The 27,590-nt window shown below is 44.0% G+C and overlaps 1 protein-coding gene across 7 annotated transcripts in view; it reads left to right on the forward strand.

Moving 5' to 3' along the window:
* The window catches only part of erbb4b (erb-b2 receptor tyrosine kinase 4b), a 741,684-nt gene that overhangs the window by 456,994 nt on the left and 257,100 nt on the right, over positions 1–27,590 (forward strand). For all 7 annotated transcript variants that reach the window (XM_078403687.1, XM_078403689.1, XM_078403688.1 and 4 more), the window contains exon 4: positions 16,744–16,878. In XM_078403687.1, coding sequence (XP_078259813.1) covers positions 16,744–16,878 — 135 coding nt within the window. The remainder of the gene's footprint in view (positions 1–16,743; positions 16,879–27,590) is intronic.

Consider the following 27,590-nt stretch of genomic DNA (forward strand, 5'->3'; position numbering starts at 1 on the left):
TTATTCTTAAACTGTGGCCCCTTGTTCTGGACTCCCCCAACATTGGGAACATGTTTCCTGCCTCTAATGTGTCCAATCCCCTAATTATCTTATATGTTTCAATAAGATCCCCCCTCATCCTTCTAAATTCCAGTGTATACAAGCCTAATTGCTCCAGCCTTTCAATTGCTCCAGCCATTCAGCCATTGTCCATACTAGCTCCCAAAGTGTTCCCATCAGTGCATTCCCCTACTGATCTTTCTGCAGCCTACTCTCTCATATGCTTATCAACCCCATATTCTCCTTTTACCCACCTAAGCACAAGGAATAATTAATTTAGGTGGCCATTTAATCCACCCATACATTTTTGGGATGTAAGAAGAAACTGCAGCACCACACAGTGTCAGGGAGAAAGTGCAAACCCTCCCCATAGGCAACATCTGAAGTTAGGGTCGAATCCAGGTTGCTGGGGCAGAGGCAATAGTACTGCATGCTGTGTCACTGTGCTTCAGGTGCTTTGTCTCAATAATACAGTCCGTGCTTCTATTAATGAATAGGAAAATTGATGGTAATATTTAACAACTTTAAAAATGAGTGATGACCTTACGAATGCATACACGTAGAACTTCAACACTTCCAACTCTTGGAAATATTGCCTGGTGCCTCTCTCACAGTGAATGACCTTGAAAATTGGCACACATGGTCACCAGGTACATCACAAGCAAGTAATCCAGCAAATGACCATTTGGTCTGCTTCTGCTGTTGGTTAAAGTTGCCAGGACACCTCTTATCAGTTCCTTTGGATCTTTAGCATTTCACCCCAGCCGGGAGATTAGCAGATGGGATCTCAGTTCAAGGTCTGGTCGAAAGATTGCACCTCTGATCCCTTTGCTCTGCATCAGATTATCAGCTTAATTAGGAGCTCGGTGGGACTTCAGGCCCACAACTTTCAGAGGGGAGAGGGCTCCAGACGGGTCCGCTGTTTCCATGCCGAAGCAAACCAATGTGCACCTGGGGTAACTGCTTCTGCACCGCCGGGCTGCTGCCTTATTGCCAATTGCTTTGTTAATGTTGTTCAAGTTCCCTTTGTATTCGTTCCTTGGATGTGGATACCAATGGTCAACTCGAATTGCACTGAACTGCTGCTAATAGGAGTCAATCACATCATATATGGGTCAGACAGAAACAGTGGACATCCTCTCACGGTAGTCATCAGTAAAACAGATGATTTTTTGTTATGATAATCCAGTAATTTTATGACTATTATTACTGAGGCTATCTTTTCTTTGATTTAATTCCTTGCATTATAATTCTTTGATCAATTTGAATTATTTCCTCGGGATCCATGGATGAGAACTTTGGTTGCTAGTTCATATAGAACGTAGAACAATGCAGCACAGAAACAGGCCCTTCAATTCATAATATCCATGCCGAACATGATGCCAAGATAAACTAATCTCCTCTGCCTGCACGTGATCCTTATCTCTCCATGCCCTGTATATCCATGAGCTTATTTTAAATGCCAGTCCAGTAACTTAACGGTACTCTCAGCAAGTACAATTGTCTTTCCCCAGCTGAATGAGTGGGCACCTCTCCTGGCTGTAAGATTCACTCTGGTAAAATACCCCAGCTGTTAGTTTTTTGGGCCATTTTAATCAGGGTGAGTGTTTCACCCTGGTGAGGTACTGAACCTGAACTAGATTTGGCCATCTGCACACCTGCACACACAGACACATACACGCTCACAGACACTCACCCACAGTCACATGCAATCTCACAACATAATGTATATAATCACTCACACCACACCTGCACACACACACCCACACATAGACCACACACCCACACACACATGCCCACACACCCACACACACAAACACACACACGCACACACACATGCCCCCCCACACACACACGCGCCCCCCCCACATACACACACATACACACACACACACACACACACACACACACACACACACACACACACACACACACACACACACACACACACACACACACACACACACAGGTATTTTCTCTCTGTACTGTTCGTTGGGCACTGAGCAGAAGCTCGAAAGTCCTGATGGTTTTTCAGACTGGACATTTGAATGCTGACAGACTGTGGAGTTCGAACATTGTATCTAAGAATGGATGAGTTTCATCTGGGTGCTCTGGATTCCTACATCCCAAAGACATGTAGGTTGGTAGGTGAATTAGCTGCTGTAAATTACTAATGGTGTATACGTAAGTGGTAGACTCTGGGGAGAGTTCATGGGATGTCGAGAGAATGAAATGGGAATAGTGCAGGATTGGTAACCGGCAAGCATTCAGTGGGATGAAAGGTATTTTTTCTGTGCTGTATGACTCTATGCCTTGCTGATATTGCTTAAGTGTGAAACAAGATAAAGTGGAGGCTTAATGGCTGAAGGACATAGACAGTTGTGAACAACCAAGAATGTGACTCTTTAGTCTTTAATTTAGATTTTAGACATACATGCCAGAAACATGCCTTTCGGTCCACCAAATCTGCGCTGACCATTAACCGCTGACCAGCTTACACTGGCACTGTCCTACAAACTAGGTACACTTAACAATTTTATCGAAACGAATTAACCAATAAACCTGTTCGTCTTTGGAGCAAAACAGGTCACAGAGAGAACGTACAAACCCTACAGACAGCACCCGTAGTCAGAATTGAACTTGGGTGTCCGGCACTGTAAGGCTGCAACTCTACCACTGCACCACTGTGATGTCCTCACAGCGTTAGTGGAGAGAGTGGAACTGTTCTTTGTGGCTAACGATATTGTTGAAGTAGACTATCGCACCGAGGATGCATGACACTGCATATGTAGTGTATAAGAAGGCTACTCCAGTGATGGAGATCGACTCTGAAACCTGTCTCATGCTTGCCAGTTTGGTAGCCGCACGGAAAGCTATAGATGTTACATTCCCAGAAGCTGTTTAAAAATTTGAGGATTAATTCAATCCACAGCGATTTGATATAGCAGAGAGTTACAAGCTCGGCGCACACAATCAAAGACGAGGAACAGTCAGCGAACATATTGCTGCCTTAAAGGACTTAACCAGGCATTGCAACCTTGGTGAATTCTTAGTGAACTGTGTACTGCAGGAGAGATTTGTGCATGGCTCAAAGGACCAAAGGATTCAGTCTAACTTGATAAAAAGGCAGAATCCTACATTTGACCTGGCACGTCAAATTGTAACCTTGATGGAAATGGCAGTGAAAGATGCCAAGGAATTTCATACATAACTTGGGACAAACATAACTGTAGCTTATAGTCCGAGGGCAGCAGTGAACCCTCCATGCCTGAAGCAAGGTCAGTATCACACGGAAGCAAGTGGCATGAATTCTTGCTACATACACAAATTCTGCAGGTCCAAATCATTGAAGGAGGCAACGTGCCATCGAGGAAATGACTCAATCAAACCCAGAATTACTAATCAGTACTTCCTAATTAAACCATTGCACATCGAGAAAGCTTGTGCAATATAAAGTTGTGAAGAGGGAGTCTGCATGTCCCTGGAGCTGATGCATATGGAGCAGGTTCAATCTTGTGCAGTACCCACTTGTCAATTAGAAATGACAGGAAGCAACAAAATATAATAATGAATGCACAAATAAATGACCTAGTTACAGAGATAAGTACAGATAAAACCTCAGATGAAAGCCACAAAATGCTGGAGTAACTCAGCAGATCAGGCAGCATCTCTGGAGAAAATGAATAGTTGATGTTTCGGGTTGAGACCCTTCTTCAGAGTCAGGGGAGAGGGAAACTAGTGGTATAAAAAGGTGCAAAGGACAAATGAGTGAAAGGTATGAACAGAACAAATCAAAGCCAGCAACGATGATCAAGGTAATGGTCCTTTGTTGGCTGTGGAAAAGGTGATAACGTGGATACAAACAGTGAAACTGAGCAGGACGGCAGTGAAACTAGTGGGATAACTAGGGTGGGGGAGAGATGGAGAAAGAGGGAAGGCAATGGTGACTTGAAATTAGGGAAATCAGTATTCATAACGTTGGGTTGTAAGTTGCCCAGGCTTCAGATTGTTCCACCATGGCTAGAGAGGCCTGCGACAGGAAATTCAAAAGAACAGAGTGGGGATAAATGGGTCCCTTTCGGAATGGCAGGCAGTGACCAGTGGGGTACCACAAGGTTCGGTGCTGGGACCCCAGCTATTTACGATATACATTAATGACTTAGACGAAGGGATTAAAAGTACCATTAGCAAATTTGCAGATGATACTAAGCTGGGGGGTAGTGTGAATTGTGAGGAAGATGCAATAAGGCTGCAGGGTGAATTGGACAGGTTGTGTGAGTGGGCGGATACATGGCAGATGCAGTTTAATGTAGATAAGTGGCAGTAAGAATAGAAAGGCAGATTATTATCTGAATGGTGTCAAGTTAGGAGGAGGGGGAGTTTAATGAGATCTGGGTGTCCTAGTGCATCAGTCAATGAAAGGAAGCATGCAGGTACAGCAGGCAGTGAAGAAAGCCAATGGAATGTTGGCCTTCGTAACAAGAGGAGTTGAGTATAGGAGCAAAGAGGTCCTTCTACAGTTGTACCGGGCCCTGGTGAGACCGCACCTGGAGTACTGTGTGCAGTTTTGGTCTCCAAATTTGAGGAAGGATATTCTTGCTATGGAGGGCGTGCAGCGTAGGTTCACTAGATTAATTCCCGGAATGGCGGGACTGTCGTATGTTGAAAGGCTGGAGCGATTGGGCTTGTATACACTGGAATTTAGAAGGATGAGGGGGGGTCTTATTGAAACATATAAGATAATTAGGGGATTGGACACATTAGAGGCAGGAAACATGTTCCCAATGTTGGGGGAGTCCAGAACAAGGGGCCACAGTTTAAGAATAAGGGGTAGGCCATTTAGAACGGAGATGAGGAAGAACTTTTTCAGTCAGAGAGTGGTGAAGGTGTGGAATTCTCTGCCTCAGAAGGCAGTGGAGGCCAGTTCGTTGGATGCTTTCAAGAGAGAGCTGGATAGAGCTCTTAAGGATAGCGGAGTGAGGGGGTATGGGGAGAAGGCAGGAACGGGGTACTGATTGAGAGTGATCAGCCATGATCGCATTGAATGGCGGTGCCGGCTCGAAGGGCTGAATGGCCTACTCCTGCACCTATTGTCTATTGTCTATTGTCTATTGTCTAACACAGAAAAACAGGAGCAGGAGTATGCCACCATGCCATAGCATACAGTGTAGCTAACATTACAAGACAAATGAACATAGACTCAAAATTCTGGAGTAAATCAGCAGAATAGGCATCTCTGGAGAGGAATGGGTGACATTTTGGGTCGACCCTTCTTCAGGCAAAGGATTGGTTGGCAGGTAAGGGGATGGTTGACAAGAGGGAGGTTTTCAAAATTGAGATTGCGAGAGTACAGGGGCAACGTGTTCCTGTCAGGGTGAAGGGCAAGGCTGTCAAGTTTAGAGAACCTTGGTTGATGAGAGGTTGAGGCTCTGGTCAGGTCCCTATTTCGCTGAATTTTGTTAGATGAATAATTCTATTGCTCTTAGGAAGCTCGAGTTTGCTGACCTGACCATCCGCTAAATCATTGGTGACACCTTTTTAAGGTGGCAGACTGATGCAGCAGGTTGTGCATCTGGGACCCGGGTTTGATCCTGACCTCAGGTGCTGTCTGTGTGGAGTTTGCACATTCTTCCTGTGCATGCTCTTCCTGTGGGTTACTGCCATTTCCTTCCACATCCACAAGCCACGCGTTAGTTAATTAGCTGTTATAAATTCTCTCCTTTAGTTTAGTTTAATTTTTAGTTTTAGTTTAAAGATACAGCGTGGAAACAGGCCCTTTGGCTCAACGCGTCCATGCCGACCAGTGATCCCTACACATTAACACTATCCTACACACACTAGGGATCATTTAGAATTATACCAAGCCAATTAGCCTACATACCTGGGGGGGAACTGGAGTAAACCCACACAGGTCACGGGGAGAACATACAAACTCCATACTAACAAGCATCCTTAGTCAGGATTGAACCTGGATCGTTGGCACTGTAAGGCAGCAACTCTACCGCTGCACCACTGCGTCGCCCAGTGTAAGCACGTGGCAAAACAATGGCAGGGAATACAGTGCAGAGTTACAGGGGAATAAGGAATCATGGATCTGATAGGTTGAATGGCCTCCCGCTATGGCCAAAGTAAAGGATCCATGGTAGATTGTGGTGGGGGTTAAGATTCCTGGCTTAGATATTATAAAATGTTTTGGGCAATAGGCAGCTGAAGACTTTTACGATTATGCGATGTTTGTTTAATAGGAGCATTTCCCTCGAGTTAACATGGTCAGTAAATTATTTTCCAGTGTTTGTAATAAATGCAAAAATTAATCTTGTTCTGTAAAGTTATTGGCCCTGTAGAAGCAAGAGTGATTTTTATTTATTAGCTTATCACCTCACCATAAATTAGACTGTTCTCTGCAGGGATGCTACTCAGAGGCCTAAATGGTTAAAATTATTAATGGAAAAAATATGCTTATGTATTATACTTCCTGTTGCAACACCTTGCTGTGTAGTTCAGTAGTCAAAGCTCAAGACTGAGCTTGTAAAACGATAAGCAACAGAGTACACCGTGCATAAGCCTCAGTAATGAAAAAATTTAATCAAACCTAGTGATGTATTCAAGAATTATTAGCACATTTGAGTTCCTTAACTTATTGAAATGTCAAATAGGATGCATCTTAGGTTACAGTCATTCCTATTGAGAAACCATTCAGAGGCAGCATAGATTAAGTTGCCTGCTCTGTTGCCAAGAGTCAGCTGCCTGGGGTTCGGAAGTCACAAAACACTGCTGCACCCACTCCTAGCGAAAAATACTTCTCTCACAATCACTTAGCCGTCCTTACACAGCAGCACCCTCTTCTCCCAGTTGTGTTGCACCTTCCAGCTAAACATAATCGAGCAAGTCAAAAAAGATGTTGACAGCAGCGGAAAGCTATTAGATTTAATAGCTGATTTGTTTCTGCTTCTGTTCATCAAGTATTTAATTGACATGACATAGCCAAGATGTGGCTCTGGTTTCTTTTATCAGCCTCTATGTAATCAGGAGGGATTTACTGCTCCTGCTTCTCACCGTACATTACAAACAGGCCGTTCAGCTGAACAGAATAAGCGGCTATTTGTTACCAAACTAATGAAAGTGCTCGCTTCCAAATTGAGCGGATCAAATTGAATTAGCAAATTATTTAAGCAAAGCAGTGTCCATGCCTGCTGCAATAATGAAGAAACTTGTTTATACGGAGTGTGGTCAGAGTGGGCATGGACACAATTAACTTACTGGACTAACATCGCGAGGCATTCCATGGGTATGAGTTTATATTCCACCAATACCGAAAGGCATTTAAATTCCAGTCATGAAATTAATCCAAAAAGTAAAAAAAATGCTAGTGTTTATAAGAGTCACCATAAAATTGTTTATTAGAATAAAGGAAATCTGTTATATTTACCCTGCCGGTCTATATGTAATCCCAGACCTCCACCAATGTGTTTACTCGTAATTGCTTTCTGAATTCACCTAACTAATTGTTTAAGGGGGATTTAGGGATAGGCAATCAATGTGAGCCTAGCCTGTGATGCTCAGACATTCCAATGTGCTCAATAAAAATAAGCAGTTTTCTGAAGGTATTGCATATATAAATGTTGAGTGCACTTTTAAGAAAAGAGTGCACTGTGGAGCAGCATTACTTTCAATTCATTTTTATACCAGGCACTGCTGTTAATTGTGAATCGACTGCCTTCAATAAAAAACACCATTTGTTCTTCCACTATTATTTGTCTTTGCAAGCAGCACCAATAAAGAGCCAATAAACAACACTGGTGGTAAGGATCAGATGTTACCACTTGAGGAAGGAGCCAAACGGTAATCCAGCATTCAGTGTGGCAATTGTATTTATCAATATGAATCTGTTTGCTCACTCAGGACTCTTCTCTGAGATGTAAGCATGGAATGGGATGGGATGCTCTTCTTTTACATCTGAGTGAAATGGGATCAGCAGGAAACCAGTGGGTACAAAAGACAGCGGCTTAGTAATAAATGTAATGGGAGCCACTGGCCTCGCAATGCCTGTTCAAGGTGATCCAGTACTTGAATAGCCACAGGACAGGTTGCAAGAGTAGATGTCTCTGAAGCAAGGGACTATTGGCAAACCTGGGTAATCCCCATTTCTCTTGGATGCAAGGGGGAAGGGAATGTAATTGTCCCATAAGGCTACTGTAAGCAAGAGAGAAGGGAGCTGACAAGATATAAATATTCAACCCCTTCTATTCCTCCACTTCATCAATCGAGGAAGCTGTGACAAGAATGTTTGTTAATACCCCAGCAAGATATTCTGTTTGGAGACAGAACATATCATAAAATAACCTCAACGGGCTTCCCTTTAGTTTGGGCAACATGGTGATGGCCATCTATGCAGAGGGACATTCTAACCCATGGGTCACCAATGGAGTTGGATTAGTCTAGTTTCCGATTGAGTAGTGGAACAGAGTATGGGCATGGCATGGATTGGGTTACTTGGATATGCGTTTAAGAGGATCATAGCAGTGAATGGCCAGGAACTACTCTTGGGGTTCACTTGCCCCACCCAATGAAACCACTGGTCAGCTGGCGTTTGAGAGACACCAGGAAGACTACAGTTCTAGCAGGCAGAGTCACGTACCTTTGCATTTGGATATCCCCAGAAACAGTTTGCATTCCAAAACCAGCGGTCACAGTCTAAGAATAAAGGGGAGGCCATTAAAAACTGAGATGAGGAAAAACGTTTTCCCCCAGAGAGTTGCGAATTAGTGGAATTCTCTGCCACAGAAGGTCAGTAGAGGCCAATTCACTGGATAAATTTAAAAGAGAGTTAGATAGAGCTCTACGGCCTAGTGGAATCAAGGGATATGGGGAGAAGGCAGCATGGGTTACTAATTAAGATGATCAGCCATGATCACAATGAATGGCGGTGCTGGCTCGAAAGGCCAAATAGCCTCCTCCTGCACCTATTTGTCTATGTTTCTGTTTTCTATTCCATCACTTGTGTCGGTGTGGGTTTAGACCAGGATACAGTGCAGATGGTCAGCTGGCTTGACAACAGGAGCAGCGATGGAGCCACAGTGAGTGTTGCATCAGTGCCACTGTAGATGGAACGTGATGACGGTCTCTCTGAAAGGGAATGCCAGGCTTAAGATGTGAGCTATGCAGGCGGAAGCGATTGGGCGACATAACAACAAGGTCTACAGTGAAAACAATGGTGGTGAGAGGGAACATGATAGCTTGTACAGCAGGAGAAAGTTTCCTTCGGTAACTTAAAGAGAACTTTAAGAGCATTTTCTGCGTGAGCCATGTACTTGCAGTGCTGACTGTTTGCGAGTCCGGCAGCAACGGATAGGCACGTTTGCTTTGCTGCAATTCAGCATTATGATGGCAGTGATATACATAGTTACAGACCTGAAGATGATGAATTTAACTCTACCCATCACAGAGGAATCGAACTAAGGCACAAATATTACATTTTTTAGCAAGCTAATGGTGTCTCAGCCTAATGCGAGCTAAATAATGAAGAAAAGATTCTCCTTGGTAAGTGTGCTCAAACTTTGCATAATTTTACAGTGCTGCGTTCCAAGATATCTGAATAGCACTTGAATGTAATTGTACTGCAGACGAGAAAAGTTAAGTACCCAGCTGTCTGACAGCTGTTTATCTATATTCAATATGCACACTCGGAAGCACATGTTTTGGCAAGTTGTTTTGGAGTATGGGTTCGACATTACTGCCTTCTCACTGGCCAGATACACAGCCTACATTGCATATCTGCCTATTCACATGGTGGCTGTTGTCATAATGTTATCCAGGTCAGAAACAGGCCCTTTGGCCCACCAAGTCAGTGCTGATAATCAAGCACCCATTAACCCTAAACCTATTTTATTTTTCCTCCATTCCTATCACTCTAAGATTCCACCAACACACTAGGAGCAATTTAGATCAGCTAGTTACAGAGTCACACAGCAAGAAATAGACCCTTGGGCCCAACTCATTCATGCCAACCAAGATGCCCATTCGTGTACCTATTCAAATGTCTTTAATGCTCTTACTGTACCTGCCTCAACCACTTCCTCTGCCTCAACCACTTCCTCTGGTTGTGGTACTCTGGTTAACCTACCAGCCAGCATGTGTTTGGGAGGAAGCTGGAGCCCCAGGAGGAAACCCAGGCAGTTACAGGGAATAGTGTGCAAACTCCACCAGAGGTTGGCATTGAACCCATGTTGCTGGAGCTATGAGACAACAGCTCTACCAGCTGTGCTACTCTTGGTCTGAATCATTTGGCTCATTCGCGTTTTCTTCCTGTTCTATTTCCAAATGCAGTCTCTCTTAAATCTGCCTTGCCATGGGGAGGGAGAGTGATCCAAATGTAGGATGGTTCCGCAAGCACTCCAGGGAGCTGTAGAATTGATTTCCTTGCCTTTCCCTGAACCCTGCAACTGCAATGCATGAGTGGTGTCAGTTCATGAGGTGCAACAGGAAGTGCTTGATGATGGAGGAGAAACATCAGATCAAACTGGAGTAATGCATCTTATAGGCTGACTGTCAAGCAGCGGGTGAGCCGAGGCCCCCTGCGGCCCAACTTAAAAACCTTCAATTCCAGAACCAGCTCCGGCATTTAATATAACAGTTTGGCACCGTGCCAGTCAAACGGAGCAGCTTGAGAACATCAAGGAAGGAATCCTCAGCCCCCATCTGCACACTATAGCCAGAGCTACCAGAAGGAAGTAAGAGAAGAAACACTCGAGAGATCAAAGTCAACTCAAAATCACAGACTTCTATCAGAAAAAGGTCAGGGCCAACCGGCCAACCAGGAGCAAATAATGATGATGTAAGCAAAATAAAGTATTCGGAAATTGAGCCATGGCACATCTGTCAAATTTTGTTTGCTGGAGCTAAAGGTGTCACCGCCTAATGTCACTAGGAATGAAAGAAACAAGGCACAGATCAGATGTTTACTTTGTATTTGCATTGGTGAAACAGAAAGGATAGCATGAAGGATGTCTACAGAAAGATTATATTGAATCCCAGACCAGGACTTGAATATGAACAAAATAAGTGTGATGGAGAGAATAATGGCCCATAGAAGGACAAATTCTTAAAGCCAAACACTTTCTTTTCTAGGAAAGAGAAGGAATGTGAAAACATTGTAGAATCCCGAGTACAATTTCCCTAAGTTCTATTTACTCAGCAACCATGCGTTTAGACTGGAAAATTACATGTGCACCATGCGCTTACAAGACATGAGAGCAAGGAAAAAAACAATTAATTGATTATCCTAACAGTTTTTATTGATCAGGGAGAGTGAAATGGTAAATCACATCTGATAAACCCCATCAAATCTTTCAATAAATGATGAAAGTAGTGGGGAGTGGAATGCCCATGGATGGGGTTTTTTTATGGACTTCAGAAGGCACAAAATAAAGTAGCTCACTGTTGGCTAAAGTTGCAACTCAGGGAATTGAAGGCAATTTATCTTTGCCCAGCTAGGATATTGGCTGAACAGCATGAGGCAGAGACAGTAGGGAGATATGCAAGTTGTCAGGATGTGTCTATTCCACTGTAGTTTATGTCGTCAATAGTTATAAAATGTTTGTGAAGGACTTGAACAATGGAATGGAAAGTCACTTATCCAAATTTGCAGATGACACATATATAGCTGACATTGTACGAACTGTAGATAGAAGCATCAAATTACAAGAAGATATTAATAATAGAACACAATAATATAGGACAAAAGTAGGCCACCTGACCCCATAAACCTGCTTTGCTTCATTCAATCTACCCCAGGTCTCAACTGTGCTTCTGTGTTGGTTCCACACAGCCCTCAATTCCCAAACTTTCAAAAACGTATCTACCTCCTTTTTAAATAACCCCAAGGACCCTGCTTCCACAACCCTCTGGGATAGGGAATTCCAGAGATTTATCACCCTCGACAAAATGAAATTCTTACACTTAGTTTTTAAGTGACCAGCTCTAATGCTAGTATATCCTTTTTAAAATAAAGGTTGACATTTTGGGTTGAAACTCTGCACCAGTCCTTTTGCAAGGTCTCAACCAAAAATGTCAACCATCTCTTTGCCTGCCCAGATACTGCTTGACCCACTGAGATTACGCAGCAGTTTGTCTTTTGCTCCAAAATCTACAATCTCATGAATATACAGTAAATAATTAAAAGGTTTGCTGGAATATTAATCTTTATGTTTAAAGTCATGGAGTCCCAGACTCAGAGGTTTTGCTGGAGCTATAAGTTAAATCTCTGAAGCACTGAGAACTGTTCTCGACACCATACCAGGAGGATGCAGCATAGATTTGCGAGAAAGGTAGACACAAAGTACTGGAGTAACTCTGTGCTTGGTCAGGCAGCATTTTTGGAGAAAAGGGATTTGTGACGTTTTTGATCGGGACACTTCTTCAGACTGAAAGATGCCAGGTTACCCAGAGAACCTAGGAGGAGAATTTACTGATACTGGGGCTGCAATCTCTGGAGTTCATAAGGGAGATCTGACTGTATTTTTACAGGGAATTGATGGTGTGCAGAAATGGTCCCCACTGGTCAGGAGCTCTGATTTTTTACACCAGTCCTGGACTCAGCAGTGAACCTGGGAAATTGGTCCATGTGTACCACTTGGTGGAAGTGTGGACCTTATCGCAGTAATGGTAGTTAAACCGGTTATTCCAGAACAGAAACTAACTATGACATTTAGGGAAGTGGGGAAAGGCAGCTTATATATTTTTTAAATGTACAGGCTGATAGATCAGCCATGATTGAATGGCAGAGTAAACTTGACAGGCTGAATAGCGTAATTCTGCTTCTATCACATGATCTTATAATCTTATGATGTGAGTGTGGTCACCAAGGTCACCATGTAATGAGGTAAGTGCAGTTAAAGGAGACCCACATTACTGTAAGACTGTTGTCACATAAAGACCAAATGGAGGACCGATTTTCTTCATTAAAAAAAATATTAGACACAATTCCTCCAATCCATTTGGTTCTGTCACTAACATTGGAATATAAGAAATGTTAGCAGGAGTAGACCATTCAGCCATCAATGGCCTAATGGTCAAGCTTTTACCTCAGCACCACTAAATACCATCTCCCTAGATAACAAAACAATATTATCCTTTTATTGCACTGTTTGCATAATCCCCAACAGTTCAAGCTAAACTCATATATTTCGATTATTATCCCAAGTCTCTGGATACTGATAGAATAATTTGACCATTTTTGAAGTCAGTCAAGGATCAGTCTGAACACCAGAATGAGAAAGGGGGTGAGCATGTGTGAAGGGAGGTTGGCAGGAGAGTGAGACGTAAGGAACAAAGTGGTAAGTGAGAGTTAGGGTGACAGGGAAGACAATGAGAATGAAGGGATAGGGCATGGGTGGCAGCAGAGGCAGATTGTGAACAGGTGAGGGGCACTCTGGAGATCAGGGTATGAACCACATGGTGAAATGATCCTTTAAGAGTCAGGGTCTGACCCAGCGCCACATTCCCTGAGTGGCATTCTCCAAGATGATGATGTTGGGGGCTGTGCAGTGGTGATGCCTCACTCTTCGGGACATGAGGAACAGAGGTCACCAAGTACAATATCCAGGCATGGGAAGAGATGTTGCCCAGTAGCGTCACCCTGCCAACGAGCCACTCTTCACCTTGGGGCTGGGATGAATGGTCAGGGGTATCCGCAACCACCTTCCTTTGCATTCTCTGTGACTCCAGGCCCCAGATGCTGTACTTTTCCTGCTACATGTAGCTTAATGAGGTTTTGTTAGGATAACTTCACATTTTCTTTCATAAAATATCATAATCACCTGACCTCTGGTATCCAGCTTCCATACCAGCATCTGAATTCAGATCATATGAGAGTGTAGACAATATTGGTTTGATACCTCAGGTTATTATGATGACTACAGCTGTGGGATGACACTATCAATGATTCTTTTCAGTATTTCAATAACACTATTGAGCAGAAATTGATCTCCAGTCAGTAGTGCTAAACACTCTGTATAGAAGCTGCATATCTCTTCCTAAGTTCCATTAACTTAAATGGAACTGAATTTCAGAAGCTGATTACAATGCAATCTGCTTCCACAAAGAGCTACTGACCACGGATGGATCTCTCCTTAATTGTGGCACAATGAGCAGCTGAGACAAGCCGTGTATTCTTTGTTGAGTTGTGGAGCCACTGGCAAGACCAGCATTTATTACCCATCCTTAATTGCCTTCAGGTTTGGGGTGGTGAGCTGCCTTCTAGAACTGCTGCCATTCTTCAGATGACGGCACTCCCAATATGATGCTGAGAGGGAGTGCGAGGAATTAGACCCAATGAAAATAAAAGACAGGCAGAATATGTCCAAACCAGAACAATGTGCAACTTGTAGAGGAACACACTGGCAGTGGTGTCCCCATTACCTGCTGCCTTTGTCCTTCTTGGCAGAAGAGTTTGTAGATTTAGAAGCAGCTGTTGGACCAGCCTGAGGAATAAGTGCATTGCAATTGCTGTATAATGGGCTAGGTCAATTCCTAAGTCGCGAGTTAGCTTGTGCCAGATAAAGATGTTTCAGAAGGGATAGTGTCAAGTAAGTTCTTGCTGCTGAGGGTTCACTGATAATCATGTAGCACCTCCCTGAGGTTTGCCATCCATCATTGACCACCAAGTTTTAACTCTGGAGTCACCTGCCTAATCCTTTTTTCCTTGCTACCTCTTCTATTGAACAAAGCTCTACTCAGAACAAACTACTCTGTCCCAATTACTCCTTCTTGAAATAAAACAAAAACTGCAGGTGCTGAAAATTTAAAATAAAAACCGAAAATGTTGGAAATACTCAGCATGTCAGGCAGCATCTGTGAACAGAGAGAGGAGAGGAAGAGAGTTATTGCTTCAGGTTGAATACCCTTCATCAGTACATACAGCGATACTGATGTATTATGATAGGTCAACTGGCTGGGGTATTTATTTGACCTGAAACATTAACTCTGTCTCTGCATCCACAGATACCACCTGACATGCTGAGTATTTGCACAATTCTCAGTTCTTCTTATTTGCCTTGATTTAGTTACAGTGTATTGGAATATTTCACTACGATGGAGGAGTTGTACGAATATAAGTTGCAGTTAGTAAATATGCTCCTGCTGTAATATCTCATTTAAACACTGCTCCACCGGTGGTGTAGCACACCATCAGTACTGCACAAGCATTTCACCCTGGGCTGCAACTCATGGTCACCTGAAGCAGAGCTCAGGGTGAATCTAGTTTAACCAACGGCACATTGTGACCTCATTCTCGATTGAAGACCTACATTTGTTAAGCACAGGGCACGTGAGAGGCAATTGTCACAGGGAAATAAATGGGGGAACAGGGCTGATGAGATTACTCTGACAATTGGCAAAGACCATAGAGGCTGAAAGGACCTTTATGTCATAAGAAGGTATGAGAAGATTTAGTATAAACATGATGTGACATCAGCATTGTAGGAGTGGAGGTCAAATTTATGATTGGGTGTGTGGTTCTGTGAATGCTGGAAGCAGCAGGAAGGGTTTTGCGTGGCATGCCAGTCACAAGAAAAAGTAAAGCATGAGTGACAACGAACCACAAAGCTACTGGATTGTCATGACACCCTATTTTGTTCATTGATGTAATCTGGGGGAGAAAGCCTACTCTCCCGTCTCATATGTAACTCCAGGCCCAGCAGTGTGTTTGTGTCTTAAAATCCCTCTGAAATGGCCTATATACCATTTTGTTCAAAGGCAGTTAGTGATGGATAATAAATGCTGGCCTTCCAATCTACGCACAGATCCTAAAAAGTGAATGATTAAAAAAGTATCCCAGCGCCTTCACCCCCCTGTCTCATACAAGAAGAATCCCTGCTAGGATAAAGGGGGATGCCATCTTCAGAAGAAGAGAATGTAACGTAAAGAGGGAGCAAATAGTTTTTTTTAAATTGCACCTTGTGGTAAAATTTCTGAATGTGTTCAGTCTCATCCATCACTCTGTCAATTGTCACCACATGCTGTCTACAGGGAGCCCTTGATGGTTCTCACTGGTAAAGCATGGTGCTACCTTTGGGAAAATATATCCTTTGTTCTGAAACATTACTGAGAGGAAATTAGCTGTTGAGTTTTTAGAAAGTAAGTGAGCTTAACAATTCAGTTGAGTTTGTGTACTTTTTACAGGTGTTGCTCCAGACAGAATCTATGGACACAGGCTAGGAATCACCTATCATTCTTGTGCCATTCCTGCATTCGTGACCCACCTGCAGTGACCGTGCTCGATTATCTGTGGGGAGATGCCTGGCCATGCATTTATATCTTAGACGATAAATCAGGGGATCACTCTGCTGGTTAAGTACCCTGTGAATATATTGGGTACCTTCAAGCATTCATTTTCGGTTAAAGATGCAGATTAAATCCTTGACTCAACTTCTCTCAAAGGCACCATGGTGTGTTTGGCCTATATTGAGGAGCGAAAGAGCAGTTGTATCGCAATGATGCATAAAACTGGATTAAGTGGCTCAGTAATCACTGCCAAGTTCAGGAGGGTAGAGGCCAACTCTCAGGGAAATGAAGAAAAACTGGAATCCTCAGGATTGTAAAATGCCTTTCTGCTGTTGTTGCCTGGGTAGTTTGTTACAACAATGATAGAAATCACTGTATTTGTTAATAAATTTGTCATTTTAACCTTTCACTCTGTTCCTACAGAAATCCTGAATGGGGGTATCTACATTGACCAGAACAAGTTTTTGTGCTATGTCAACACCATTCATTGGCAAGATATCGTGCGCGACCCTCACAATGCTGATATTATAATCGTCCCCTCCAATTCCACTGCAACATGTAAGTATCACACCTCTTTACCTTGTTGGCAGAGGATCATGTCACTGAGTGCTATTTCACCATCACAGTTCTATTTTATATCTTGTACCTGTAATGTAACATTATCAGCTTCAGACAGTATGACAGATGTAAGTTCAAGGCTTCTAACTTGTTCTCTGTGAGTGTCACACTTTTTGGATTACCTCTTTGGGAATCAATCCTCCACAGGATGTACGCACAGGGAAGCCACTTCAGCGCTCCTCTGCTTGATGGGGGAATCAGCACAAATGTCTCCAACATTAGGAGTGATTGATGAGGTTACTGGTTTATTTAGACAGCTAAGCTTTTTGATCCAATAAGTTAACTCAGCGTTATTGTTAGTCGACGTGAAACACTGGGGTTTGACACCATCACCACTCAACAAAACCCACAAACAGTACTGGGCATTGCATTCCTGACTGGTAAATAGAAATAGACTGTTTGCGACATTATCAGTGAAATTGTGATTCTAATGCTGAACTTTGCATGGTGTCTGGTGCATTTCTTTGAAAATGCTTAGAGATGCTGGCATGTGCAAGTGTTTAGTTTAGTTTAGTTTAGAGATACAGCGCGGAAACAGGCCCTTCGGCCCACCGGGTCCGCACCGACCAGCGATCCCCGCACATTAACACTATCCTACACACACAAGGGACTTACATTTACCAAGTCAATTAACCTACAAACCTGTATGTCTTTGGAGTGTGGGAGGATACCGAAGATCTCGGAGAAAACCCACGCAGTTCCCGGGGAGAACGTACAAACTCCGTATAGACAGCACCCGCAGTCGGGATCGAACCCGGGTCTCCGGCGCTGTATTCACTGTAAGGCAGCAACTCTAGCGCTGTGCCACCGTGCCGCCTTATGTTGATAGAAATAGTGTTGATAGACGAATGTAGTGTTCTTGAACCGATGTATGGAATCCCTTAATTGGTTGCAGATTAGTGCAGGCTGTTTGTTCTGGAATTATGAGCATGTGAACAACAGTTACTTGCCCTGCCTCAGAACATGCAATATTTGTATCTCATTCTCAGGATGAGGGTGCCATTGTCAAGAATGGTCTTGAATCCCCCATCCCTCTATGCCCTGGAGATGATTGTGGTCCAAACCTTTCTAGATTAAAAAAAAATTCAGACAAATAATTTATTAATTAAAAAAATCATATAACATCTGAGGCATTTTCATTACAAGTCATGTTCTTCCAATTACTTAATATTAATGCATCATCAGTTATCAGTTATATATAACCTTTGAGCAAATTGTTCATAGGTTTTAAATTGCTTTCCTGTCACTTTGCGTGCAATGGCACAATGGTCTGAAGAAGGGTCTCGACCCGAAACGTCACCCATTCCTTCTCTCCCGAGATGCTGCCTGACCTGCTGAGTTACTCCAGCATTTTGTGAATAAATCGATTTGTACCAGCATCTGCAGTTATTTTCTTATACTACTGGTCTTTAAACTCTAGTCCTTTCCTATTGAACCCATGAGGGGTGATCTTATAGAGGTGTACAAGATCATGAGAGGAATAGATCGGTTAGATGCACAGAGTCTCGTGCCCAGAGTTGAATCAAGGACCAGAGGACATAGGTTTAAGGTGAAGGGGAAAAGATTTAATAGGAATCTGAGGGGTAACTTTTTCACAGAAAGGCTGCTGAGTGTACGGAACAAGCTGCCAGAGGAGGTAGTTGAGGCTGGGACTATCCCAAAATTTAAGAAGCAGTTAGGCAGGTATATGGATAGGAGGTATATGGATAGGACAGGTTTGGAGGGATATTGACCAAATGCTGGCAGGTGGGACTAGTGTAGCTGGAGCATGTTGGCCAGTGTGGGCAAGTTGGGCCAAAGGGCCTATTTACACACTGTATCACTATAAGACTCTATGGCTCTAACCCCTTCAGCACATCCTTCAGTGGCCCTGGATCTTAGAGTGCCTCTGATATGTTGCAGAATTTCACACATACCTAAGGGCGTCTTTCACTGTGTTGATGGTTTCCCAGTAAGGTGATATCTATCTCAGTGTGTGCCCTGGGAACAGCCCAGACAGCACAGAGACCCATGCTATGGTCCCGCTTGCGAAAAATCTCGACTACTATGGAAGACATCTCATCTCAGACCTTCCTAGCAAAACCATATTTGAGGAAAGGATGGGGCCCATTTCCTGTACCTTTGTGAATTTTGTTTATCCAAAAATATACTTTATGCATCATATAATTAGTAAATTTAATCTTGACATGTCTTTCTCTCTATTTTACTATTCGATACATTCTCTCGCAATATCTCAGTGCCACTCAGGTTTCCTCCTTATATAATGGATCCATGGAGCATTTGTTAGACTGGGCCCAGCCCCCCCAGTGACCAGTAGCAGCAGAATCCTTGACTCTGGGCCTTCCCCAAGGAGCCTCAGCAATGGCTGCATCGAGGTTCATCCTCCAGCACACACTCCTGAAGCCTGGAAAGTTGCAATGGGCAGTATTCCCCAACAGGCATCTCATTGAATTGGAAGATCAAAATGTTCCAGGCAAACCAAAGTGTATCTGTCAGTGTTGAAGATCTTCCAACGACATCTGATGTTTGTCTCAGTTTGCATCCCAGGGAAGTCGATAGATCAATTCCTCTCTGATGTAGCTGCTTGGGATGAGCCTTGAATAGTAACCTTGCACCCTTCTTCAGACTTTCTTTGCAAATGCATTGTCCACAAAGAGGTGGATGATTATCTTATCCTCATGGCAGCTATTCTGAGGGAAGTGTGCATGAGACCATGCAGGAAGTATCTGAGAGGGAGGAACCAGCCCAGTGAGGTCTTGGTGCTTGTTACAAACATTGAGATGAGGCATTCTACCAAAATACTTTGACCGTCTGCCTGGGAAACCATCCGACAGGATCCATTGTATCCTTCTCCTGCAGTACGTATTGGATGTTCTGTGCTGACCACTGCCTGATGTAGCTAATGACAAAGATGTTTTCCATGCAGGACAAGTATGTGGCGACATCCCACTGACTGGAACATTGCATGCATCAGGGACAGGCCCATCCTTTGCGACACCAGGGACAGGTAGAACCTTAGTATGCAGTGACATTTGATGCCCGTGCACTTCAGTTATATAGACAGCCTGATGTAGCCACATACAAAGATGACCATCAGTATGAGGGGGATGTTGGGTATGCTGTTGTCCCTGGTATTTAGGGCCCATCAAACATGTTACATCCTGGATCCCCAGACAAAATGGAAAATGGCCTTGATGATCGCCAGGGCAGAGGAGTAAGTGGATGGGCCATACCCGCACCATGTATAGCAACCCCGAGAGTCCCTCACACCCAATGACAGCTTCGTACCAGTTACTGAGAGATGGCACCACTCCCATAGTTCTAGTTTTCCTTTAACCCTACCTATCCACCCCAATCATTTTTTTGTTACAAGCCACGACCACACCAAACCAGATTGCCAGCACCTTCAGGTAGTCTGATCTGAGCACGAAGCAGGCATTGAACTAGTTGGGCCAGTTGAGGAAGGCCATAACTTCACTTTTCCTGAGGTTGACTCTGGCCACTGATGTCAACTCAAGCTGTCGATGCTCATCAACCTACAGACTGACCTTGGATCCGAGCGGAAGGAGCCATGTGTGCCCCCCACTGCCTGGCATCATCAACCCTCTTACTCCCATGTCCTTCCTGAAGGATTCAGCAAAAAGAGGATAGAGAGAGCAACCCTTGGACGATGCTATGGATTTCTGTATCAGGCAGCTGGATCCAATTCCTGATTTCCTCTCCAAAGCCGATTTAGGTCCATTATATATGTATGGAATATTTTGTTGAAGGTTTTCTCCTGGTCCAAGCTGACCAGGCAAGTATCCAATGCCTACCCTGCACGTAAGTGATGGTATCCATGAGCAGCGCAATGCTGTCAGATTATTCCTGCTAGGTTTGGTCCGTGTGGATCACCTGTCCCAGTTGGCGAGATTTTGTAATCGACTTTCAACAGTGAGGAGGCTCTCCAATTCCTGATGTCTAGCGTCTCCCCCTTCTGTTTGAAGACGATGATTCCCTTCCTTGTGGATTCTGACATGCTGCAGCCATAAACACATGCAGCTGGTATAGGCCTATCCAGCACACAAAGCCAAGTTCAACTCAGCTTGTATGCTGTAGCTTCCAGGAATTTTATTATGGTCAATTTTATTATGGACCCATATAGATGGGTCTTCTCAGCCCCTCCAGGGTCAGTGGTTAGTCCAGACTCTCCCGCTTGCTGTCGTCTATGATCTGCGAAACCAAGTTTGCTGGGGTCGCAGACTTGGAGGAAGCCTGCCAAATATACAGTGAAATATACTGTGGATCTGTAGCTGCAGAAATGGGTGCAGGAGTGGCAGTTGGAGTTTAATCTGAGCAAGTGTGAGGTGTTATATTTAAGGAGGTCAAATGTAAGGGAAAAATATACAATTAATGGCATGACCCTTAACAGCATTGATGTAGAGAGGGATAGAGTAGTAAAGAAGTCATATGATATGCTTGCTTTCATAGGTCGAGGCATTGAGTATAAGAGTCGAGAAGTCATGATGCAGCTTCATAAGACTTAGGTTCGGCCATATTTGGAGTACAGTGCGCAGTCCTGGTCGTCCCATTACAGGAAAGATGGGGAGGCATTGGAAAGGGTGCAGAGAACTTTACCAGAATGATGACAGGATTAGGGGTTATCAGCTACAGGGAGAGCTTGGGCAGACTTGAATTGTTTTCTCTGGAATGCTCAAGATTGCAGAGAGATCTGATCAAAGTATATAAAATTATGAGAGTCCGAGCGAGATAGGGTAGACCGACAGAATCTTTTAAGGTGAGAGGGGCAAAGTTTAATGGATTTGTGCGGGGTAGGTTTTTTACGTAGCGGGTGGTAAGTGCCTCCAACGTACTGCTGGGGGTGGTGGTTGAAGCAGATACGCTAGTGGCATTTAAAAGACTTGGATAGGCATATGGAAATGCAGGGAATGGAGAGATATGGGTTATGTGCAGGTAGATACGTGATGGTGTTGGCATCATGTTCTGCACAGACATTGTGGGCCGAAGAGCCGGCTCTTGTGCTGTACTGTTCTATGTTCATTGTTCTATCTCTGTGAAAGAGGACGAGATTCTGGGAGGCTTTTTGTTGTAAAGACCATCAATCATAGGTTTTGCACATCCTCAATATGCGTTTGTGAGAATATGACTGAGCCGTTCTCTTCCTTAAGACCGTGTATCACAGAGCTCAGAAGAAATACCACGAGAATGTGCCATCCTATTCCATGGAGCGGAGTCTAGATCGGCAGCTTATCTTGAAGGACTCCGAGGAGAAGAACGAGGCTCTTCATCTCTCGGAGTTGCTCTTTCATATTCACTCTTTTTTACCATAGAAGATGCTGCAGGTTTGTCTGGGGTTGACACAACTCCCTGAGCCCAGATGAAGGGTCTTGGCCTGAATGTCAACTATCCATTTCTCTTCCCAAATTCTACCTGACCTGCTGAGTTCCTCCAGTGGTTTGATTTATCTTCAAATTTCAGCATCTGCAGTCTCTTGTGTCTTCACATTTGCCTCTGACGTCTTGCTTTCTGAAGTTCTTTGTGGATGAAGAACATATTGTGGTTTCTTTCGTTTCATCCCAGCAGGAGTCAAACAGCTCCTTGGTTCGCTAAACTGCACAGTCTCTTTTCAGCTCTTACAAAATCTCTGGGTTCAGCTGCCTTATTTATAGCTTCCATGCCCCATGTCTGCTTTCTTGTCAGACAGCATCTGAAGGAGACAGTAGTCAAAGAAAAGGCTTGCAGTGACATTGTTGGATCTGACCGTGGGGTCCCTTTGATCAAGAAGAGAATGTCTGTGGGGATGGGGGAGAGCCATCACGCTGTAACCAGATGAGTTGCTGCTGTGCTCCACCCACAAAGATGATGAAGAAGGCCAGCCACACTGATGGTGCCGATGAATTTGAGGTCTCCAGCCGAGACATTGGGATGAACTTGACTAGGAGCTTAGCATCCTTTGCCAGACTGTCCAGATTCTGCAGGGATGGGTGACCATCTCTTCCCCACCACAGCCATCCCAAGGGTGTTAGGAGTGAGCTTCTAAACATATAGGAAGGACCTGACTGGGAGGACACCTCTCACCACCAGCCAGTGCTTGTTGGTGTGTTCTGGTGATGAGGCATTCTGCCAGATAATCTGCATAATCTGGTCGGAGAAACCATCCAACAGGATCCATTAAGTCCTTGCCCCACAGTGTCTGCAGGGTGTTCTGTGCTGACCATTGCCTAATGCGTTTGTGGTCCTGGGTCTTGATCTGGAAGAACCTTTCAACGAAGGACAGGTAGTGTGGCAATGTGCACGGTAATGGGGTCAGGTCCATCCTTCACAACCCTGGGGACTTGTAAAACTTCAGCATGTAGCAATACTTGATGCCCTACAGCCCATATGAGGAAGATATTCCCAGGTCTCTGTCAGAAGTATAACTCTACGAAACAATTACAAGGTCCCCTTTAAATCAGAGCAGTGTGTTGTGAGACTTGTAGGAACCTGGAGGCAGTTGTATTTCCTTGCACCTACTGGTTTGGTAGAAGTGGCATGTTGTAAGGGCTGGTGAAGATGTCTTGGCAATGCTGCCGGGCATCTCATTGAAGGCACACTGCTGCCTCGTGTGCCTCTGCTGCCAGTCAAGTGGTCTTCTTTGTCCTGGGAGGCATTGAGTTTCTTTAGTGTTGATGGAACTGCACACATGGAAAGATACCATTTAACTCCTCACAAGTGCCAGGGTTCACCGCACGCAGCCTCGGATTGTTTTTTGTGGCCATGTCATTCATGATTTCTACTAAAATTAGAGCCCAAGTGGAAATCGCTGTTGCCATGGTCACATCCATGGCTACTCTCCAAATTCTCCTGGACAACTCCACCATACAAGAAAGACTTGCAATTATGAATGGAAGCATATCCTATTGCTCTGCAAAAACCAAGCCACTTCACATAATACAAATTGCTTTGAAGTGGAGTGTTTAACTGTGTATGCAGATGTGGCTGGTAATTAGCAAGATCCTTTGAGCGGCAATTGGATGAATTGCCAATGAATATTGGTGTTGTTGGAGGAAGGAGGAAGGGCCAACACATCACGAGCCTCTTGCCTTCTGTCAAGCACTGAGGATTTAATGACCTCTGTGCCCGACCCGGCACCTGGAATCAGCTCATCATCTCAGCACCAGGCGCGACAGCCAACACCCAAGGCAGCTGAGAATTTCTGCCGTATCACAACTAGGGTTGGATGTTGCATCATGCCACACTGTGGGCTCGAACTTCCTGTGCGCTGTTTTATTAGTGTTAACCCACTGCAGCACCAGTGGGCTGCTTGATATAGAACATACATCTGGACTCAACTCGGCGTGTGCGCCATAACATCATATTGGCTCCATCCCAACAAACTGTCGCTATGAATATAACAATGTCAATGTTGATCTCCTTGAGGTGGAACAACAGAAACATGCACCTGAACACATTACCTTATAGCACACTAACTCTCAATTACACACTTAAACTGCTTGTTTATCTCCCCCACACCTCTCTTTCCACTTGCTCAAATTTTCCGTGCCTCAGAAGCTTGGGCACCGATCTCTCCCATTCCCTGTGCCTCTCTCCCATTCCCTTCTGTTCTCTGTTTGTCTCTCTCTCCCTGCCTTTCCCATTCCCTACTCCATGTGCCTGTCCCCCATTCCCTGTGCTTCTCTCCCTTCCCCTACCATTCACCATGTTTGTCTCTGCCGGTTGTTCTCTCTCCCTCCCTCCGTCCTTTTTTCATTCAGTCTGCGTTCCATTGTTCACTAGATGCTTACTCTGTGAGCGGCCCTGCCTGCAGATGGTACCAACAATCCTCACAGAGATAGCAATGCAAAACCAGAGGGGCAAACACAGATTACATGTCATTCAGCAGACAAGGGTGGGTGAGCATCACTGAGCTTGGGGTGCATGGGATATTGTACAGGCCACGGGTGAGGTACACTAGGCAGGATTATGGAAACCACAGGAGATAGTTTAGCTTAACTTAATTTAGTTTAGTTTAGTTTAGTTTAGTTTAGTTTAGCGATACAGCATGGAAACAGGTAGTTTTTGGGTGGGCAAAGTGTTCAGTGTACACCTTGCCTTCCTCCTGCATTGTGGCACTCATGAGTGCCTGCTGTTCTTTGGAGATGTCCGTGGCCTTCCTGGGTCATTCATGAAGCTGAGTGTTAGATGTAGACAAATGAAGACTGTACAACAGTTTTGGCTGCAGATAAGTGTTTGAAGAAGCAGAAGGACTCAGTCTTTAGTCTGTTCAGTGTAAACAATGAGTGTGTAGGGCAGAGTGTAACAGTCCGAATATCAACACATTTTTTAATGTGTTTAGTGTGGTTGACAGTTTCATCAATGTTGTGCGAGTGAATTTCTCGACCTCTCTATTCCCCGTGCCCTTGCAGAGGCATTTCCCAAATAGGGAAGGTTTCTGAAGTGCTCCGCACACACAAACAAAAGTATAACAACAGCAATTAGAGTGTCTACAAAAAGGAATTGATGGTACCAGACACTCCCAAACAAGCAGTGAGTGTGTCGTATGGCAATTGTTAATGATTAGTCAGCAGATTACAAAGCCTGTTTATAAGTTTATAACTGAACTGGTCAAAGCAGCCTCAGTTAACTGAGGCTTTCTGTCTTACCAAGTGCTTCACTTTTTCAAATTTCAAACCCCAGTTGTTTCTGAGTCGCAAGGACCTATTCAACAGAGAGATAGCTGTTATGGTGATCCCTCAGATGGGTAGTCCATTGAAATAAAGATGCTGGTTTAAACCGAAGGAACTGCAGATGCTGGTTTAAACCAAAGACAGACACAAAAAGCGAGAGTCTGAAGAAGGGTCTCGATCCAAAACGTCACCCACTCCTCTCCAGAGATGCTGCCTGTCCTGCTGAGTTACTCCAGGTTCTACAGTGACCTCTGTGAAAAATATGTTCATTCTTTCCGTGACGCCTCAAGAACAACACCTCATATTCCGCCTTTTCAATGGTATGAACACTGAATTTCCCCGTTTCAGAGAACCTGTATCTCCTGTGTTTTCCTCCGCTCTTTCTCTCTCTCCTTCCACTCCACCACTAGTCCTCCCATTTTTGTCCCTTCCCCATATCTTCCCTGACACCTCTCCAACACTCACTTTCATCTCCCTCCTGGTTCCATCCACCTTTTACCAGCACTGTGTTGGAATAAGAATATTGTATGCCAAGTCCAAAGAAAATAATCTTATGCACTTATACTAATATGGTGGGCGAGGTAACTTGCCTTTCACGTCGGCTGTCTAACCCAACCATCCTGTGCCATGCACATGCGTATTCTATCCGACTCCTCATAAGTAATTAAAGATCATTAATTAACACTCCATGATCTACGGTTACAGCTGTTATTGCTGAATAAGTCTTGTGAATTCCCTGCAGGGGTGAGATCATTTCACAACAGTTCTGACATGTTAGTAAAACACAAGAGGAATATTTTATATTCAGTCTTACCATGGGAAGGTCAAAGCCATTGGCTGCCTTGCTGTTGTGCCGCTGGTTGCTGAAGCATGCAGCCATAATGAGCAACAAATTCCTGCGAGAGTCCAACTAGCTATTATTAAAAATTGGGGATGTTGTTTGCTAAACCAGTTGACATTTAGCAAGAGTAAATAGTAAATACATTCTCATTCTCACAAGAGCAGTTTGCGTTTAGAAAATAAAAAATGATTTAAATACAGCTGAATTTCACAGCGCTATTTGTTCCAAACCTTGGTCTTATTATTCTTCTTCACAATGAGTGCTGAAGCAGTACACATAAAGTACAGGATATGGATTTGGAATAATCGGGGCGGGTGATAGATTATTCACATTATGTGAACATTCGATGCATTGCTCTGAACCTCATAAGATACTCAGTGCACAAGTTCACAATCAGATGGTTACTGGAGACAGACACTGTGGCTTCAAAACTGAACAAACATTTGGCCTGATAGGTGACCTTTCAGTTGACTTTCACACATCAATTGCTTCAAAAATTCACCTTTCTTGGGGCTTTTATCATCTTTGTTATTTGTTTAGTTTAGTTTAGTTTAGTTTAGAGATACAGCATGGAAACTGGCCCTTCGGCCAACTGAGTCCATACCGACCAGTAATCACTCGAACAGTAGTTCCATCCTACACACTGGGGACATTTTTTTTATGGAAGCCAATTAACCTACAAATCTGCACGTCTTTGGGGTGTGGGAGGAAAATGGAGCAATCGAAGAAAGCCCACATGGTCACAGGGAGAACATGCAAACTCCATACATACAGCACTCATAGTTAGGATCGAACCCGGGTCTCGGGCGCTGTAAGGCAGCAACTCTACCTCTGCGCCATCGTGCCATCCCATTTGCTTGGTAGTGAATGGCCCATAGTCAGGTGACATCAGTGTTTTGTTTTAACATAAAAGATCAGGGTGTGATGGGAGAAGACTGCACATTGGGTGTACAACTCACTCGGTGGCCTTGTTTTGTGAATACATCGCAACCTTACATACATTGGCAAAGCAAAATGGAACATTCTGAGATTGTAAAAAGAGCAAATCAAATACATGTCTTTCATTGGGAAGTCTGTGCTTCTACTAACCCCACTCATCTGTAGGCAAGGTCGGGGAAATGAACCTCATCAGCAGATAAAAGCCT

Source organism: Rhinoraja longicauda, chromosome 8 (assembly GCF_053455715.1).
Source record: "Rhinoraja longicauda isolate Sanriku21f chromosome 8, sRhiLon1.1, whole genome shotgun sequence".
Taxonomy (NCBI): Eukaryota; Metazoa; Chordata; class Chondrichthyes; order Rajiformes; family Arhynchobatidae; genus Rhinoraja; species Rhinoraja longicauda.